The sequence below is a fragment of the Kogia breviceps genome, chromosome 4, assembly GCF_026419965.1.
Source record: "Kogia breviceps isolate mKogBre1 chromosome 4, mKogBre1 haplotype 1, whole genome shotgun sequence".
In the NCBI taxonomy this organism is placed as follows: Eukaryota; Metazoa; Chordata; class Mammalia; order Artiodactyla; family Physeteridae; genus Kogia; species Kogia breviceps.
Window position 1 is genome coordinate 132,212,077 of NC_081313.1, and position 20,161 is coordinate 132,232,237.

At 40.6% G+C, this 20,161-nt stretch overlaps 1 protein-coding gene across 6 annotated transcripts in view; it reads left to right on the forward strand.

Annotated features, from left to right (window-relative positions):
* SFXN1 (sideroflexin 1) overlaps positions 1-19,876 on the forward strand; it is a 47,747-nt gene extending 27,871 nt beyond the window's left edge. For 3 of the 6 annotated variants that reach the window (XM_059060599.2, XM_067031897.1, XM_067031895.1), the window contains 9 exons: positions 119-289; positions 1,024-1,122; positions 2,655-2,730; positions 3,323-3,408; positions 4,334-4,461; positions 7,217-7,266; positions 14,533-14,582; positions 14,990-15,037; positions 17,717-19,876. In XM_059060599.2, the coding sequence (XP_058916582.1) occupies positions 119-289; positions 1,024-1,122; positions 2,655-2,730; positions 3,323-3,408; positions 4,334-4,461; positions 7,217-7,266; positions 14,533-14,582; positions 14,990-15,037; positions 17,717-17,813 (805 nt within the window). In that variant the 3' untranslated portion in view covers positions 17,814-19,876. Of the gene's footprint in view, positions 1-118; positions 290-1,023; positions 1,123-2,654; positions 2,731-3,322; positions 3,409-4,333; positions 4,462-7,216; positions 7,267-10,785; positions 10,919-13,554; positions 13,628-14,532; positions 14,583-14,989; positions 15,038-17,716 lie in introns of those variants that run through there. The other 3 variants (XM_067031898.1, XM_059060600.2, XM_067031896.1) reach the window with 3 other exon arrangements.
* Positions 19,877-20,161: the final 285 nt, after the last annotated feature.

Here is a 20,161-nt window from a genome sequence, read left to right on the forward strand (position 1 = left end):
CAGACACAGATGTTCTAGGTAAACATAAACTCCAGAACATTCTAACTACATGTGTCTAGAGCACTGGTGAGATATTTGGAATGAACAATTGCAATGTTATTTGTTGCTGTTTTCCTAGGCAAGGAATTGTTCCTCCGGGTCTCACAGAAAATGAGTTATGGAGAGCAAAGTACATCTATGATTCAGCTTTTCATCCTGACACTGGTGAAAAGATGATTTTGATAGGAAGGATGTCAGCTCAGGTTCCAATGAACATGACCATCACAGGTTGTATGATGACATTCTATAGGTGAGTTCTGGCAATGTAACAACAGTTTGTTTGCTTTATATTCCAGAAGCTTAAAGTACATTTTTTATGTGAATGGTTTTATCGAAATAAATGTCATTTCATGTGGAGTTTCATTTTGTATAAATGTTGCAACTCTAAGGGGTTGTTTTACCTTTTCCCTTTGTTGAATAGAACTCTCCCTGTTGCCCAAAAGGAAGTTGAATTTCTCCCTAAATCTTAGACCCAAAAGAAAATGAGAAAGAAAATAAAAAGATCCTCTAAGCAGATTCTGTTTCTAATCCATTCATATGATATAGGTATAAGTATAGGTGTAGGTGTAGACACATAGGCTTATACATGTAGTGAGGAGGGACCAGAAATAATAGCCTACAAATGGCTTTTTTCCCTAAGAGAAGGGACCTGACATTAATCACACTAATTGAGTGCCTACTCTTTGCTGGGCTCCCTTACAAATTTAAAATAAAATTTAAATAAGTTAGCTCCATCCTCACCCTTACCCTCTGAGTTTGTTGCTATCCATATCTAACGAATGAGGAAACTGAGAATCAGACAAGATAAAAATCTGCACAGCCACACCGGTCCTCGGCCTTTGACCCAGAACACACAGTCCTGGACCCAGCGTTCTCCCTTCTCCAGTCCATCTCCTCTCTGGTTACTGATGCTCACATTGTCCATTCTGCATGGTGGCTAGTTTACAAGCTCTGGTGGGTATGTGATGGATCGTTCTGTTTCAGGACCACGCCGGCAGTGCTCTTCTGGCAGTGGATCAACCAGTCCTTCAATGCCGTGGTCAATTACACCAACAGAAGTGGAGATGCTCCCCTCACTGTAAAGTAAGACTGAAAGATTTAGCTGTCCTCTGCACTTCTCTGCGGTCATTTGATTCGCTGGTGATACTCTCCTGGTTAAAAAAGTATATTCGTACAAATTGCTTATATGGTTTGGAATCCTAGGGAGCATATTTTTCAGTAGTGTTTCTTTTCCTCCCTTTCTGTGTAGGTAACGATTTTTTGCAGCCTGCCTTTTCAGACATTATCCATGCTGTTAGTGGCTCTGGTAGGAGGACATGGCTCCCACACCCTAGGGGGCATCCCCCGCCTCACCCCTGCAGAACACACAGCAGGCAGCTCAGGGCTGGCCTGTGTGAAATGACACACTGTACCCCCATCCACCCTGTGGGTGTAGACAGATACCAACATCAAAAGTAGCAGAATCAACAGTGTGATCTCTGCAGAAATCCAGGGGAATTTTATATCTGATTTGTCTTAAAAATAGGACGCCTTCAGAACCCAAAAGAAAGTGAATGGATTTAAAATTTTGCCTCCTGTGAAAAGATGTTCAGATAGGCTAAAGTGATTAGTTAACCAAAACTTTGAGCCTAACTTAGTAACACTTCAAAGCATTTTTTTTTTATTTTAACTCTCAAATTGCTTTTGACCATCTGTAGTCTTCTATTATCATCCTAGGGAACAAAGAATATTGAAATCCGCAACCCAGCAGTGCTGATCACACCTTCATTTCATCCAATCCTTGAATTAAAATTTATTTTAAAATAAGAGAGAACTGCTTGGGCTTAATTGTATTTTGAGGATGAGACTTTTAGTATTTTTATACCATAAGATGTCATTTTTAGAATGGCAGCACTGCATTTTTACTTTCAGTATGTATAGTGATATTTTGAGAAGTATTTTTTTATTTAAGCAAATATGCTACAAACATTTAAGCTAATATGCATTTTCCCACATTTGTAGCTTCCTGCACAGTCCCTGCTTCCTTCCCCCCCACCACCACGCATACATATTCTCTATATCTACTCGTTTGGTGTGGTAGTTAGGTTCTATGTGAAGAATGCCATTTTTGTATCGGTCTGCTTGCTTTTTCTATGAATATCTCTACTTGTAGAGTGATGACGAATGTTGTTTTGTGGGATCTCCTTTTTTTAATTTATTTTATTGAAATATAGTTGATTTACAATGTTGTGTTAATTTCTGCTGTACAGCAAAGTGATTCAGTTACACATATATACATTCTTTTTCATATTCTTTTCCATTATGGCTTATCACAGGATGTTGAGTATAGTTCCCTGTGCTATACAGTAGGACCTTGTTGCTTATCCATTCTATATATAATAGTTTGCATCTGCTAATCCCAAACTCCCAATCCATCCCTCCCCCACCCTGCTCCCCTTGGCAACCACAAGTCTGTTCTCTATGTCTGTGAGCCTGTTTCTCTTTCTTTGATAAGTTCATTTGTGTCATGTTTTATGGAATCTCTATTTTTAATCTTCTTCATTTCTTCCAAAAATGTTGGGCTTGAGTTTTCTGACATACACTTGTTGTTTATGTACTATTTTCCTTCTTTTCAGTGAATTGGGAACAGCTTATGTTTCTGCAACAACAGGTGCTGTAGCAACAGCTCTAGGACTCAATGCATTAACCAAGGTACTCAGATTTTTATTTCCATAGCAGTAAAGCTTCTTAATTTGTCCTCACCTGCCTGGCTCTAAGTCTCTCTGTTAATTTCTCAAAATAGTTCAAGTCCTGTGACTCTCTTATTATAGTCATTATCTTTGACTGCTTTCTTAAAGTATATCTTTCAATACGTTTGGGAAGGAGTGTCACTAATAACATCTGCCAAGACCCTGGTCTGTACCTGGCACTGTGTATTCAATGCTAAATGCTCACCCACCCATACAGCCCACCAGAGGCTGGGTGCCAGGCTGGGTACCTCCAGGCACTCCCCTGAAGAGGTAGAGGAGTCAGCATCTGAACCCAAGACTGTGGGACTCCAAAGCCCCTGCTCCATCAGCTACATAAAGCCATCAAAATATCTTGGAAGTCTGCCTTGTCCCAGTATGCCCAGGCTAGTAATAGAAAAATACCTCTAGGAAACCAGGTTTTGAACATACTCTTGGTCCAAGTTTCTATACAAATAGCACTCTGCATTTGTAGAGGTTTTCAAGAAGAAATAAGTACTTGCATTCAGTACTACAGGAAAAATAAGATCTTGCTTTTGGAATTATCTTTTCTGCAGCATGTCTCTCCGCTCATAGGACGCTTTGTTCCCTTCGCTGCGGTAGCTGCTGCTAATTGCATTAATATTCCATTAATGAGGCAAAGGTAAGGTTAATATGCCCTCTTAGAGAGGACTTGTTATTGACAGTAGGGTCTTATAATAATCTGCTTTGTTGAAACTTAAATAAATTTGTTTTATTTTAATATTTACAGATGAAGTTTTATGAGATCTGGGATCTGCTTCCAAATAATCTGGTTTTGGGGGTGAGGATGGGTCCATTGATGAAACAAGCTCAGCTCTGAGTTGCTGAGTATTAAAGCAGTCTGATGGCCTTATGGGGTTTAGAATAGTCTTTCTACCCCTGTATAATAAAAAGTTTAAAAAATAGATCTCAAACTTATGTCTATGCCTAGAAAGCTTCTTCTATAAAATAGGTTGTTCCCCCCTTCCCCCAAATTTTCTCTTGGGGTTTCAAATAATATTAATCTATATCTTTGGAAGTATTTTTTAGTGCTGGCAAAAATTAAAGGAGAAGAAAAAACGGGAAAAAAGCATTTTGGAATGGATAACGAAAAACAGGGTAACAGTAGGAGCTATAATTGTAGCAGTAGTGACCATAGTTAAATATCCAATAGTTCCGTGTACTTGTGACTCCTATGTCAGTATAGTTAGTTTATTTTTTAATAATTATATCTATCTCTCATTTGGAAAGTTGCTCAAATTTGCACATGAGCTTGGAAATCAGCCTTATCTCTAAGGTAGCGTATTCACCTGTTGAGTCCTATTGTTATTCAAAATGCTACACCTTTTTTTTTTTTACAAAGTTTACTAGTATTATTTTACTTGTGTGTCTATCACATGAGGATTAAGCATGTTTGTGGTTTTAAAAATAAACTTATTAGTGCCAAAAATGACACTGGAGTGGATTTTTGGATTAAGTAGGGACTGGGGCTTTCACAGCTTCAGTACTGTTTCCAGCCATTCCACGAAGGCACCTGTGAACTTCTTTGCCCGTGTCTTGCTCTCTAGGGAACTCAAAGTTGGCATTCCTGTCACAGATGAAAATGGGAACCGCCTGGGCGAGTCGGCAAACGCTGCCAAACAAGCCATCACGCAAGTAGTCGTCTCCAGGATCCTCATGGCAGCCCCCGGCATGGGTGAGTAGAACTTTGCCATCCATTCGTTTATTTGGTACGTTTCAATCAAACAAGCGTCGGTGCCCCAGTGAGCAATAACCACAAAGGATCCCCTCCCTTAGTGGAACTTACTTTCTGGCAGGGGAGGCAGAAAACTAACAAAAATAAGTAAAATATGAATATGTGAGATGGTTATAGAGCTAAGGGGGGGAAAAAGAGGGTTGGGGATTTTGGGGTCGAAGTGCTATCGAACATAAGTCCATGTGCCCGACATATAGTGAGGCCAAACGACACCAAAATGTTGGAGTTTGGAGCAGAGAAAGGTTTATGGCAGGGCCACGCAAGGACAACTGGTGGCTCATGCCCCCAGAAACCCCTGAAGGGTTTCAGCAAAGCATGTTGAAAGGCCAGGTGAGGGGGGGGGGAGGCACAGGGTGTGTGATCAACTCATGCACAATTCTCTGATTGGTTGATGGTGAGGTAACAGGACAGTTAACATTATGAATCCTTAGGCACCAGAAGGTCTGGGGGCTACGTGCTCATGATCATCAAGTAGTTAATTTCTTCCATTTGGTGGTGGTTTTTAGCATCTGAAAAACTCGGGAAATATCCATGAGGTACTGTTAGCTGGGTACTTCAGAGAGGAGATGCAGCAAAGGATATGGGGAAGGGGTCTGTCCCAGAAAGACCCCATGGGGTCCTGCTTGGTTACAGAAGTAGACTGGACAAATGGGAGGGAGGGAGCCAAGTGGTTCCAGGGTCGAATATTCTGGGCAGACGGAACAGCAGGAGAGCAGGGAGCTGTGCCTGGTGTGATGGAAGCATCACAGGAGGCAGGTGCAGCGGGAGGAAAGAGAAAGGGGGTGGGAACAGTAGAAAGGGGTAGATGAGGCCCCAGTGGGCAGAACGCAGATGGCCCTTGGCTTTTAGTCTGAGGGGTGGGAGGCCATGGAGGGTTTTGAGCACAGGAGTGGTAATAATAATCCGGCTTAGGTTTTAACTGAGTGACTCAGGGTCCTGCATTGAGAGTAGGCTGAAGAGGGACTAAGAATGGTGGTTGGAGACTGTTCAGGAAGCTGTTGACTGCTGCAGGCAAGAGACTATGGTAGTTGGACCAGGGCAGTGACAGTGAAGGTGATGACAATTTGAAGGAAAAGAATTTGATCTCTGTAAATCTTGAAAAGAAACTTCCAAAAGTTCTTGAATAGGAATAACTTCTACTGAAGATTTATTTGTATCAATTGGAAACCCTTAGAGCATGAACCAAGTTGGGTTAGTTATAGCAGCTATTAATATGTGACTCAGCTTTGTCCATAGGGCTTGGACTCAACATGACCAAAAGCAGAAAATCTCCATTGTGATTTAGTTCCTCTGAGAATCTCTGGTCCACTCCTAAGGCTTCTTCAACTATCCTCAGACCAGGGCTCTTGAGAAGGTTCTCAGACTTACTCAGAAACCAGAGGGCCTGGGAGTACATAACTCTTTGCAGAAAAATATAAATACATATTTTACAGAGAGAAATGAGTATGTTTACTTCCCTTGTCTAAATCAAATGCAAACAGCACTTGGCTATTAACTAATCTCTCAAAAGAAGCATACTTAATCAAGTACTGTCAGGTTTTCTCACTAATATTTTTTGTTGTCTTTAAATTCCTTTTGTCACTGGGAAAACTCATCAGCAGACAGGTAGGAGTGGGCAAAGGAAAGTTGAAGAAAAGGGCATGAAAGAAAACTTTGAGGCACATTCCAGCTAATTGCACTCCAGCTAATTGGTTATCTGATTTAACCACCATTAAGTGATTTAACGAATAAGCACCTCAGTGCCCTGATGAGACAGCAGTGTGCACCGTAGGGGTGAGTGAATGGTGGAAACCACAGTCTTGAACTGTAGGCCAAGAGTCCCCTGAGTCTAGGACTAGCACATTGTCACTAACCTACGAGGAGGCTAGGGAGGCCACCCTAGAACACCTGCTGAGCCCAGATTTCCAGTTTGCCAAAATCAAGGTGGCCATTCCGGCTTCTACCCTGGGTGGGCGTTTGGTTTTGTTCTTTCCCATTTTGAAATACGACGCTCCTCTTTGGAGTTCAGCCGGCCCAACAAATTTGTTTCCAGTGGCTTGGTTACTTTAAACATTATTTAGTCCCCGGAGAAGGAACACAATCTTTCTATCCCAGTGAAATCTCTAAAGGTAATTGATATATTGAAATTGATGTGACAGTTTAGTCCGATAAAAATCATGAGTAAATGAACTAACGCTATCCAATGTTTTATGTGCATCATTGCATCTAATCATCCTGGCTAGTTTGATACAATTGTCCCTATTATATAGATGAGGAAAACAGAAAACTGAGGCTCAGAGAAGTGTTTTCCAGGATCACCCAGCTAGCAAGTGGTCTGCGTGACTCAAAGCAGGAATCTTTATACTGGACTCTACGTGGGATGGACACCCCGGGAAGGCTGCATTTATTTCATTGGTATAGGAGGGAAAAGTTCCTGATGTTTGTACTGTATGTTAGATATAAAGTTCTCTTCAAGATCATAAAATTTTCTGGCTGGCAAAGAGCATTGTGTTATTTTTCATAAATCTAGAAAATGGAAACAATGGATTTTTTAAAACATATTAAGGTATTTTAAAGAATTACTGCAATTACTTTTACTCTGCCAGTGTGAAAATAGCCTAAAAGTAAAATAAGCCTTCTGTGAAATTGTTGGGGGGAAAAAAAAGTGAGCTGAAAATAGACATGAAGATTTAAGTGGATCTATCTTTACTTCCAGCCATCCCTCCATTTATCATGAACACTTTGGAAAAGAAAGCCTTTCTCAAGGTAAGCCCCAGTTCTATTTACCCTTGTCTCAATCCTTTCCATTTGTTTTCAGACTTCAAACTGTACAGAATATTTCCCACATGAATAGTGAGTAAAGAATTTGAAGGCCAGTGGCAATTGGGCACTTCAGGGAATATTTTATTTCTAATATCAGATATTTGAAAAAGCTCTCATAAATCTTCATTTATTGAACGCTGCCCACTCCTCTTGAGAGGTTATAACCCAGTTACACATTCATCGTAGTCATCAGTCGGATCCCTAGCTAGGTAATAATGAGGAGATGGTGTGAATTTGGAATGATTTGTTTGTAAGTCCCGATACATACTATCAGAAAGGAAAAAATAATCTGGAGTAGTAGCTTCACAGAACACTGAATTTAGTGCCCTGATGTATTTTTCTTTGGTGATCATATCTAATAATCTATTAATCTATCAGCTGCCTCCCCTCAGGGTCTGAAAATATTACAGGATGAAACTGTCACTGAGAAATCTCTGTGCATTGTCTGCATTCTTTTTGTAACTTCCATGATTTAATGCAATCATATTTATGCTTCATCTTAGCTTTCCAGTTCTTGTAACAAGTAGGAAAGAGTGGGATAGGGTGACTGGTTTGGCTCCTGCTGTGTTTGGAAACTGACACCATTACATCCGCCGGGAGGAATGGGTCCAGTTCCTTGCTGGAGGAGCAGATGTGTTGTAAACACTGCAGCTCTCTTGGGGTGAATTGTTTTGGGTCTTAGCGACAGAACCGTCACACTGAGAGGACAGTATCGGACTTTGAAAAAAGGACATGGTTCACAGACCAAACACTTCCTGAATGATTTCTGTGATTAGGAGAATTCTGACTGTCCAACAGGTAAATGTTCATTGACCTATATTCACCCTATGGGCTTCAGGAGGAAAATTAAGGCCAACACTAAATACTTTCAATACAATCACATTCTTAGAAAAATAAGCCAAGAAAGTATGCTTTGAAAAAATAGTAGTGTTGAGTGCCTCATTTGACCGGCATTTCAATGCACCAACCCCATGTGAGGGAAAGGGGACTCTCTCTTCAGCAGCCCCCCTCACAGTCTTTCTTGGGAGCTTTGGGTACATGAGCAGATTATATTCCCTGAGCGTCTTCCTCTGGCAATCTTACATGTCGATGTGAATTGCAAGATAGGGTGTCACAGTGGCTCTGTAGTGATTGAACTGTCCCGTTGCTCCTGGGAACATTCCCAGGGGGGACCCACAGACCCCCGGGCCACCCCAGGAGGCTGCATCCTCAAATGCACTCTGAGTTCCCGTCCATCTCCTGTGAGGGTTTCTACAGCCTTAAGTGTAAGATCAAACAAAAATATAAAACAGTTACACTGATTTAATCAGTAAAGCTATTAGTGATGACCAAAATGTAAATGTGACCTCCTCATTTGACATAATTTACCTACTTCGATAAGCCCTTATTTTGAGGATTCATGAAAAGGCTTTGCTAAAGTCTGTTTCTGCTGCAAAATTTAGAAAAGATGAATTCTTTAAAGCTGCTCGGGGATTAGTTTATGTACTAGAACAGGGACTAGATCTTGAAATTACCATATAATGTAAACAGATGAACTCTTTAAAGCTGCCAAGGAATTAGTTTATGTACTTGAACAGTGACTAGATCTTAAAACTACTAAATTATGTAAACATCTAAAACTCACCAAACTTTGACATCTCAGTGATTTTCAAATAATCTAAAAAAAAAAAAAATTAATGTTCCTTCCTCTATCCATCCCTGCTTTCCTTATGGGAAGTAATTTAGGCTTTGAGGGAGAAAACCTATCAAACGAACTTAGAAAGGGCGCCATCAACATTATTCTCCAGGATGCTAATAGGAAGTGACCCATCCAGTGGATCCATAACTTTGCAGGCGTGGAATTGATGCCCCGGGTTCTTCTCCGCTGGCTCTTGATCTGATAAGTCATTAGGATTATAGTCTTTCTGCAAGGGCATATGTTGACCCAGACAACCTTTGGATTTGCCTGGTTGTTAATTTCTTAAGGTATTGGCATGCCAACTTTGGAAGCAATGGAGAATCAAAAACCATGTTTAATAAACCCAACTTCCCCCTCCCATAGAATTTAAGGAAAATCAGGTTTGTAAAGCAAGACCAGATTTCTGGATAGATACAAGGCTTGGAAATTGTCATCTCATCATGTTAGTTTGTCTGGCATAAAAGTGAACTTTCACAAGAGAGGAATACTTTTGCAAGTGTGGGTCATTCCATCAATAATATATGATTGTCGTGAATTTGCAGGTGACTGTGGGAGCAGTTGGGAGGCCACCTTCAGTGGCAGTGTCCCCACCATTGAAGCTTTCCCATCCCCTTCTCTCTGCCTCTCAAACGTCACCCAGCACCCAGTTAGCAGAGGTATGTCAGCAGCCCGGCTCTGGAGTGGAGGCTTCTAATCTTGCCAGCTGCCACTGCTGGTTGGACATTATTCCCTGGAGTCTCACTCCAGGCTGTGGATATTGAGAACACATGGCTGCTTACATGTGAGCTGATCATGGCCTGGGATTCCAGAAATTCTGTAGGAAAGTCTGCACTCGAACCTACATTCATGCTAAAGAGTTAGGTCACCGGGGAAGACATGTGAAATGAACTTGGTCCTTTACTCTCCCAACTGTCATGCCTTTGAATTCCTGGGGTCTCAGTGTTGTTGGAAAAGTTGCCACGGTTACTGTAATATCTTGGTGACAAACACTGGGCAGGAGACATAGCTGGGCATATTGCATCATTTTCTTGCTGGGACAGACAGAAATTGCTGTAGATACAGCCTGGCATTTTCTTCCATGAAGCAACCAGCAAATGACACAAGCAGTTAGCCACTGTTGCCACACTGCCCTAGGCTTTTCACAACAATACATGAATAAATATTGTGCTTTCCACCCTTGTTTTTTTTGTTTGTGGTTTTCAGCTTTGCTTGGTACCATACCCTTCAATAATCATATAGAGGTGTGCCACCTTAATTCCCCTCTGCCCGCCCCACTCCACCACTGAAGGGGGCCTCATGTGGACCCAGAAGGGGCCACTGGCATCAGAAGCCATGGGGCAGGGTTGGGGGAGGCGGTCAGAGTAGCTCATGGGTCAGTCCGAGCACCTCGCTAGCTACAAAGGGTCTGGCTGCAGCTGAACTTGTTCAGACCTCTGTGGAGGATGATGCTTTGAAAAAGCAATGGCTAAATGTTGAGCTCCTCAGACATAACATCCCACTCCCACGTTCAGGGTTGCTGTTACACCGAAATACTGCATTTTTGCCCATGTAGCGAGGACTATAGGACTTCACTGATACCTAGGGCCATTACAAAAGCATAGGCAGAGGCAGCTTATCTTCCTATCCATATGTTTCCATCTGCAAAGCACTTTCACAGGCTATTTGGAAGGGCAGGCTTTTCTGAGCCCTTTTACAAAGGCTTAGAGGTCATTTCCTTGGCCGTTCATCATGTCCATGTGGGTGGCATCTGCCTGGGTCGGTTAGCCCTCTGATTGTTCCCGCAGCTCCAGCGGCCAGATGTGCCTCTCTGCAAGGATGTACTTATCTGGGCTTTTACCTTGAATATGACCAGACTCCTCTGCAAACATGAAATGAATTGAATGTTCCTGGCTTTTTTAAACGGTGAGCTTGGGGAGCATTCGGCATGACTCATCCTTCCCCCCACGCTTCATCTTTTCCCAATTGGAGCGCTGGCGAAAAGCATCAGCTGTGGGCAGGTGACTCAGAGAAATCTTTGCAGTAAACCAAAATGTTCACTGCTTAAAATCTGGTGCTTTTCCCGACAGTGTTCTTGAAGAATAGCTCCTGTGGTCCCTTTACTTTGCTGGAACTTTCATTGGGAATAAAGTTGATATGGTTTGGGTCAGATAAGAGCTCCTCATTCCTTAAGTTCTAGTTCATTTATATTTTCTTTAATAAAAGTGGACGGATCTGTCTACTCAGTAGATTTTCAGGATTGTCTGCGAATGGAGTGTGAATGTAGCGTTTATTTGTTCACTCATTTTATTCAGCAGCCCTTTGTTGAATGCCTGTTGCATGCCAAGCAATGTGCTAGGTCCTAGCATCAGAGAAATAGGGCTTGGGCCCTGCTCTCAGGGACCATATAGCATGGTGGTGGGGAGAGGCACAGGGCAAATAGTTCCAATCCATGGTGAATACAGCATGAGGCACAGAGGGAGCATAGAAGAGGTTTCGCCCCCAACTGCCATAGGTGGGCAGAGGCTTGAAGACAACTGGCCAGGGGCATCTGCTTTGCAGAAGCTCAGAGAAGACACATAGCATGGCTTGTTGGGAGACTTGTAGATGGTCAGGTTGCCTGGCATGTGGGCCATGTGTAGGGAATTGACTGTATCATATATAAAAATCAACACCCAATAGTTCATGGAATCTAAATGTAAAAATCTACAATTGTCAAACTTCTAGAAGAAAATATATCAGAACATCTTTGAGATCTAGACTTGGGCAAAGATTTCTTAGACATAACACCAAAAGCACAGTGCATAAAAGAAAAAAATGACAAATTGGGTTTCAACAAAATGTTAAAGTTCTGTTTTTTGAAAACTGTAAAGAGATTGAAAAGACAAGAAACAGACTGGGAGAAAATTTATGCAAAGTATATGTCTGATAAAGGACTTGTATCCAGAATATATAAAGAATCCTCAATACTTGTTAAAGAAAACAACCCAGTTTTTTTTTTTTTTTTTAAAAAGGGCAAAAGGTTTGAACAGATATTTCACCAAGTATATATAGGTATAAAATAATATCACATGTAAAGATGCTCAGTATCTTTAGTCATTGGGGAAATTCAAGTTTAAACCCACATTAGCTACCATTAAACACCTATTGGAATGTCTAAAATCAAAAAGATTGACCATAACAAGTGTTGACAAGGATGTAGAGGACCTGAAACTCTCATTCCCTGCTGGTGGGAATGTAAAATGATACAACCACTTTGGAGAATAGTTTGGCAGTTTCTTAGAAAGTTAAACATATGCTTACCATGCGACCCAGCCATTTCACTCCTAGGTATTTACCTAGAAGAAATGAAAACATATGTCCATAAAAGACAAATGTTCAAAGCAGCTTTATTTGTAATAGCCCAAAAGTGGAAACAATCCAAATGTTCATCAACAGGAGAATGAATGGATTATCAAAGCAATACATTCCATGCAGTGGAATACCTAACCCAGCAATAAGAAGTCCTGAACTATGCATACATACAACAGCATGAATGAATCTCAAAGCAATTACACAAAAAAGTAGATACTGTATATAAAATACTAGAAATTATAACCTAGTATATAATGACAGAAAGTAGGTCAGAGGTTGCCAGGGAATGGGTACAGGGTTTAGGGAAGATGGTGGAATTGCCAAGGGCACAAGGAACAAGGAAATCATTAAGGATGATGGCTATGTTAATTATTTTGATTGTGGTGATGGTTTCACAGCTGAATACTTATGTCAGAACTTTTATCGTACACAGTAAGTATGTGCAATTTATTGTATTTCATAAAGCTATTGGAGGAAAGATCATTGGGAGGAGAAAGAATGTACTCATATTAACTTTTTGAGCTTTTACTTCATTGAATATATATCTTTTAAACTTGTGATTACTGTCTTTAATTCACTTAAACTTTTCATTTAAAATATCCTCTGTTTGCACAATTCTGTGCTAAATAAGGTATGTCCCTCCCTCACAGAGTTCTGTGATTATCTAGGGGAAAACCAAACATCCTCAGCTCACTTATTTAATCGCAGAATAAATTCTTTTTAAGAAGTAGGGATGAACGAGGCAGGATGGGATGCTGGGAAGGAGTCGGGAGGAGAGATGACATCCAGGTTTGGTTTCCTGGGAGAGATCAGAATTCTCCAGGATCCTTGTCGTTACCGAGAGCCTTTCCAACAAAACCCTCTGCACAAGCCACCATCAGCCTTTGGTTTGTACACATCCATTGTTGAGATTACACACAACTGTTCAAGAGTCCACCTGATGTGAGGATGGGCTCTCATGGGTTCAGCTTCCCGCAAGATCTCATTCAGGGCTTAGCTTGCCTTCCCATCACCAAGTCTGTGTACCCGTGCAGATGACACATATCTGGGAAGTGCTAGGAAGAGGATTTACCATGTCCTTATGAAAATCCTTCATCATCAGACAGAGCCAGTTGCCCCAGATACAATATTTTCTTTTCCTGCTTTCTTTTGAGGGGTGGGGCCCCTCTGTGCGAGCTCCATGATCTGTCTCTGCTTGATGACATCTCTCCCTTCCTCTCCAGTCCACGTCTCTCTCCCTTCACGTTCACCCATGTGAGGTACCTTTTCGCCAGAGGAGTCTTCTCGGGGACCAGGGTATGCCTATCACGCAAGCCTCCTTGGAGTCATGATCTTTTAACAGCTTGTGTTCACACTTAACTAAGTTGGCTGATTTCATTACAACCAGTATACAACTTGGTTGCAGCTCTTTCAGTGGCCTTATTTATATAATCTATATATTTCGTTGCTCTTTACATTGCATATTATGCTTTTTTGAAACTCCCTTTTGAAAACTAAAAATCTAATAGCACTTACTCTCTAAAAGACCAACCAACTCATTCATTTCCATTAACAGAAAAGTGACAGGCAAAAATTTGTTATGCCAGCAATGGTTTTAGCCATACCGACAGCATCTAAAACCAAGAAAGGAAAGGCGCAGAGGAGGAGGGGGGATAATTGTTGGGTTTCTGCTACGTTCCGGGCATGGTACTAGGTACTTTATGAATGCTATCTAGCATATCTTCACCCACACACTTTTAGGAAGCTGTTGTGATTCTCATTTTACAGAGAAGGAACCAAAGGTTGGAGACCGTGCCCTTTTCCCACAGTGGGGATGAACTGGTAGGGCAGAGATTTGATTGCAGCTTTGTTTGTCTTCCAGCCTTGCAACCACGCTATACAGACCCCCAGCCAGGAGAGAAATTATAGCTAAGTGATAACGATTTCTCCAGCTCCCATATAGCCAGGCATCTCTCAGCTTACATGTGCAAGGGAGAAAAATGAGAAGCCGCTTAATCTTTGCATGTGCATTCATGGACAGATCGAAGAGGGAAGTCAGGACTAACTGTAACGCTGTTACAGTGTTACCCCTGTATTTCACTAATCGCATTCCAGCTGGATCTTGTAATGTGGCGAGGTTCCTGTCCCAGTTAACCAGCAGAAGAAATTGTTTCTAAGAGCCTGTATAAAAAGTACTCAAAATAATTTATTTCTCAACACAGAGGTTCCCATGGATGAGCGCGCCTATTCAAGTTGGATTAGTTGGCTTCTGGTGAGTAGAATTACTTTGATGTCATTAATTTCTTTTTTTAAGATAAATATACAGCATATGAAATGTGAGGGATAATATGGGACACACGTTTTGAAAATGAGACCATCCCAGAACATCTGGAATTTATGGTCCCAGTCACTAGCTAGACATAAGCTGTCTTTAGAGAAACCTACAACATTTGGGGCTATTTGTGTGATTCTTTTTTAAACTCCTTTTATCTCTTTGATTTAAAAAAAAAATTATTTTGGCAGTCCTTGGTAGTAAAATTATACAAACAGGACATATTTTTGTGAGGCAGTATAATACTCGAAAGAAAGGGGATTGTTATCAAAGTAAAATAATAGAAAAAGAATCTGTAAAGTCGACCATTTCAAAAATGCTCTGATTTTTTTCTTTTTTTTTTTAAGTTTGGTATTTGCTACACCTCTGTGCTGTGCTCTGTTTCCTCAGAAAAGGTATGTATTTGTTATTCTTCAGAGTGATCATGTGTTTTAATCCTAAAAACCAGTCGAAGACACAGGTCCATTTCACTAGTAGGAAAGTTAAGTCTCAAAAAGATAATGAAGCCAAGCCTCTAAAAGGAAGAGATAAGAGGCAGAAATCAAATGCATGTCTGTTTAATATCAAAATTCTCTTTGCCCAGCTCTTTTCTACCTGCTACTGTTACATTTGAAAATTCTTTATTCTTGTGTAAGACTCAGGTTAAGTCTGGTGCCAATTTGCTCTTATAAAAAGTTAAATATGGCTCGATGTCTAGTCCATTGGCAAATGCATCTATAATGCAGATATATTCGAATTTAAGTTCCACCCCCAGGGACAGCAGTTATATGCACTTAGCTTTGGTGGTTGGTATATTTACTTCCCTTCTTCCTACTTAGGGTTTTCTTTTCTTTTCTTTTCTTTTTTTTTCTTTTTTTGCCTTAAAAGCTTGATTGTGCACGTGTCTTTCATCACAAGCTGCCTTTGAATCCTGCCTTTGATGTAAGAACTGTATTGACAGGCGTTAAATCAGCATCACATAAATCTAAGGCTTCAGCTTTTTTCTATTCTAACATCAAGGCACAGAGGAGCAGCATTTTGTTGTTTTGCTGTGGTTTGTGTTACCAGACTCCTGCCCTTGTAATATCCTTCGTGGGCCAGCAGGCCCCAAACATATGGCCTTTAATGCCCTACGTTTTCACAGTAGGTTTGGGATGAGGTATTCTGTTCTAGAACTAACTTCATCAGGTCCCTCTACCTGATGGAAAAATCCATCTTTTTCTGGTCTTTCACTTCTGCCTTTGACCCCCACTGTTCTTAGTTGGGGATTTAAGTTTCAAGGAGAGGGAACCTTTATCACCTTGATGCCTATAGCTAAGCCCCCCTTGAAGAGGGCGGGACCTTCAGAACCTCTGCTGAAGCCCAATACAGATGAATTTCCTAAAGAGGAGCACTCATACCTATTTAATTGTACAAACCCCAGAATCTCAGGGCTTAAGGTAAGACATGTTTATTTCATTAGTATATTGCATTGGAATATGTGTTCAGCCCTTGACCTTGCAACTCGGTGACTTAGGAGCATGGCATTTGGGTTGAGAAAGATCTGACTTCAAATCTCAGTTATACCTCCAGTTTCCTTATCTGTAAAATTAGGATAATACCTGACTTGCCAAGTTTTTATAAGGGTTAAAATGCATAATGTCTGACCCAAAAACTGAGTACTAGGTCATACCCATTATCATTATCATCAGCAACATCATTTTAAAATTACCCAAGTTCCCACTATGTGGAAAAAAAAAAATAGCCATTGTGGTTTTTTTCTAGTTTTTTTCTATAGTCATAATTTTTCTCTTTTTTGCATATGTTTATAAATCTATATCCTACCTCTTTTACCTCGTAGTTTACTACATCTCAACTATATTAAAGAAGAAATCTTTTTAAAAGACTAATTATATAGTGTTAGCAAAACCAGTTTCGGCTGCTTACCGCTCAGAAGCCAATAATTCAAGAGGCAAGTGTCAGTAGAAAAGGAAAGGTGCTTTAATCATAAAAGCTGACAGTCTGGGGAGATGGCGGACTTGTGTCCAGAGACCAGCTCTGATGATTCTGCTCAGCCATGACAGTTTTTAAAGGGAAAAATGGAGGGGGAAGAATCTCAGCGAATCATCGAGGCAGGAGGTTGGATTCTGCATCATTCTCCCTTGCGTGCAGACTGGCTGACTGTCTCTTCAGATGTTATCTTGCCCACATGATCTGCCTGTGGGCTTGCTTAGGGGGATTCGTTGGGGCTAGAGAGCTAGTCATTTTTTTAACTGCTTACTTCTTCATTCTTCTTTTTATCTAGGAAAAGAATCAACAGGTTAGACGAGGCATGGTGTGCATTCAGGACAGCAGAAGTCAGGAGTTAGGTTAATTGCCTAGTGATCTCATCCCTGTAATTAGGTTCTTTTAAGATTAGAGGGGAACAGAAATGGGCAAACAGGAAGGGGGCAAACGGTTGCTTTCAATAACAAAACGTCCACAGTTTTTCTGGACAGTTTTTCTTCATCCTTAATACATATGCACAAATAAAACATTAAAGTACATTTTTAAATGCATAAAGCAAACACTAACAGTGGTCATCTCAGTAGTGTGACAAGAGATGTTTTTTCTCATACATTTTAGTATTTTCTGAAAGTTTTAGAATAAGTATGTTTTACTATACAATGGACAAAAGCAGATTAACGCAAGCGTATTTTTAGTGCTAAAAAATTCCACTGAGTGCATGAATCTTTTCTTCATTAACGGTGAACATTTATGTCGTTTTCCTTGGGAAGTGGCGTGACCACAGGTTGTTTTCCAATACCATCAGGGTCTAAGAGTGTCATCACCATACCTCCTTGCTGGTAAAAGTGGTTTTTAAGGCTTTTAATAAGATGAGAGGTAAAAAGCATATCTCAGTGTTGGGTTCTGATGGTGCCTTTCTTTGATATTTAGTGACAGTTTTCTGAGAGGAACAGGATACTCGTTTTCTGGGCACGTGAAGCATTTTTCAAACAGGACTCTGTTGCCCCAGTCACAGGGGTAGGTGGGGCTACTGTCTCTCCTCTCTCCATGTTGTCATTCCCACCTCCGCCCGTGGAATGACCCTGTCTCTCGTTTCTCCCTTCTCCCAGTTCCATGTCTGTGACAAGCTTGGAGGCCGAGCTGCAAGCCAGGATCCGAGAGACCCATCCTGAATTACGGCGCGTGTACTTTAACAAGGGATTATAAAGTAGGGAAAGAAACATCTTCAGAGGATCCTACCAACCGCAAGTGTGGTATAACCAAGTTGGTAAGGAATAGGATATCCTGGTCCTGGTCGACTGGTGACAGAAACCTTTTAACAACCCACATTAGCCTTTTAGAGTCAAGCTGCTACTTATAGCACAGCACCTGGGGTGGCCTCCCCTTACATTTGAATCATGGTATAATTTACAGAAACACCCTTCCTGTAGCTTTTATAGTAACTGTTTTTTCAAAGACAATATCCCAACCCTCACCCGGAGTTTTCAAAAGCACCGCTAGGCATAGAGTAGATGTTCAGTATCTTGACTGTCAGTCAATGAAAAGGAAATGTGTTTAAAATACTGAATTTTTATCCTACTCTTGTTTCATATCAAGGAGAGCTCAGTAGTGAGTTGAGAAAACACAAAAGTTCTGAAGCTAAACTGTAAAAGAAAATGACTCATAAATATTAAGGACAGTTTACTTTCCTGCCCAGTTCGGGCTGGAGGCAACCCGAAGTAGATGATGAGTTCTTTGCATTTGTAGGATAAAAGCTCCTTCGTACACCCCCCGGAAGTCAGAGTGATAGACAATTGTGAAAGGTCCTTGCTGTCAACAGCTGTATGCTTTCATATTGCTGGTGGATTTCTTCGGTTGAGTTTGAAATTTATTCTATTTTACATTCTTATGAAGATACCTTACCTTGCACTTGTTGACTTTATATTCAATCATTTAAATCAACTACTCAAATAATGGAGATGCACAAATGGCAAATTTTGGAAGTATATTCGAAACCAACACTGTATGACTAGGTTGAATCTGGCGTGTTTGATTTTTTTTTTTAGAAGCAAGAGAACAGTTCCATCTGCCTACATGTCTTTTCTTGTCATCCTCGTAGATCTCTTTGGCTTTCAGAAAGATACGGAAATAATGTGTATGTGAATCAATGACTCAATGAGTTTTACTTGAATGTTGTATATTACATTCCACCCTGTTTGAAAATAATGAACCCGTGGACCACTGTTTACATCATCTGTAGTAGCTTCACATATAATATATTTAATGTTAACAGATTATGTTTCAATTCTGTAGAGGTTCAAAGGCATATGTGAGGTGTTCATTTCACTGAGTGTAGACCACTCGATTCAATTTGTAATTCAGAGACTTATAAGTGGAAAAAAAATGTAGAAACTAGTTTGGGCAAATTTTTCCTGACAATGTGACCAGACTGAATTTCCTCATAAAGAAAAAATGGTGTGCCTTGTGTCTGTGTTTCTCTTTTCTCTAAAACGATGAATGGACCTGAAGCTTTTGGGCCACTCTGAGCCTTCCTTTATACTGCCAGAATATTCTCATTTAGATTTTCTTTCTTAAGCCATTTGAAGCAAAAGAGCTTCCCCATGATATTCTGGCCTTGGATGTCTTTTGTTGCCGTAGATGCTTCTCTTTAAAAATGTGTCAAAGCAAGAAATTCAAGGCAGAGCTCCACAAGGTCCTTAAAGGGCACTTTTAACAAGAAACTAAAGCACTTGAGGCCTACCGCATTCGCCCCATCTAATCTCAGAATTCTTACCCCCAGTCAAGTGGCAGCTCCATGTCAAAATCTTAACCTTCATTGAAAAATTAATGAATACCTGGTTGGAAGATTGACAAACTAACCACAATTTTAATACACACCAGGATGAGATGACCAAAGGATCATTATAAAAGGGATAATGAGCCTGGAGATGTGTGTTTTTAAACATTATCTTTTACTTTTGTGGTCTGCAGAGAACTATGAACTGTATAGTTGAATCATGGTTTATAAAAAGGAACAAAATGAACCAAGATTGGCGATCTTTGCCGATCTCTTAGGAATACCTCTTCTGGAGAAAAGTTCACATGAAGTGCAATATGCTTGTAAAGGTAAATAGTTATTAATATTTCTAGTAACATGATATAAAGAATTATGACTGTAAGTATTAACTGACTGGCAGCTTTTTTTCAGTATTAGCACAGTGTCTGGCCAGTGTTGGAGTCAATGTATTATTTCAGTTCAACTGGATGAAATGTTAAATAAACTCAGAATGAAAAAAAATTCTCTCTTTTATTTGTATGTAAAGGATGATGCAGTTTTTATGTTATAGTCAGTGGTACCTTTCATTCTAACTTAATATCTGGGTACCATCAGTAACTCCTGATGAAGAGATATTTTTGTATTATGCCTTTAGCAGGAAATATATTTCTAGTCTTAGCTACCAGTTTTCCACCTTCTTGAACATCATAGAGGCTCCCACACCCCCCAGCAGCCCCACACAGCGTAATTCCAGGTACGTTCATTATGACACAGGGGGAATGAGATTCTGCCTTAGACC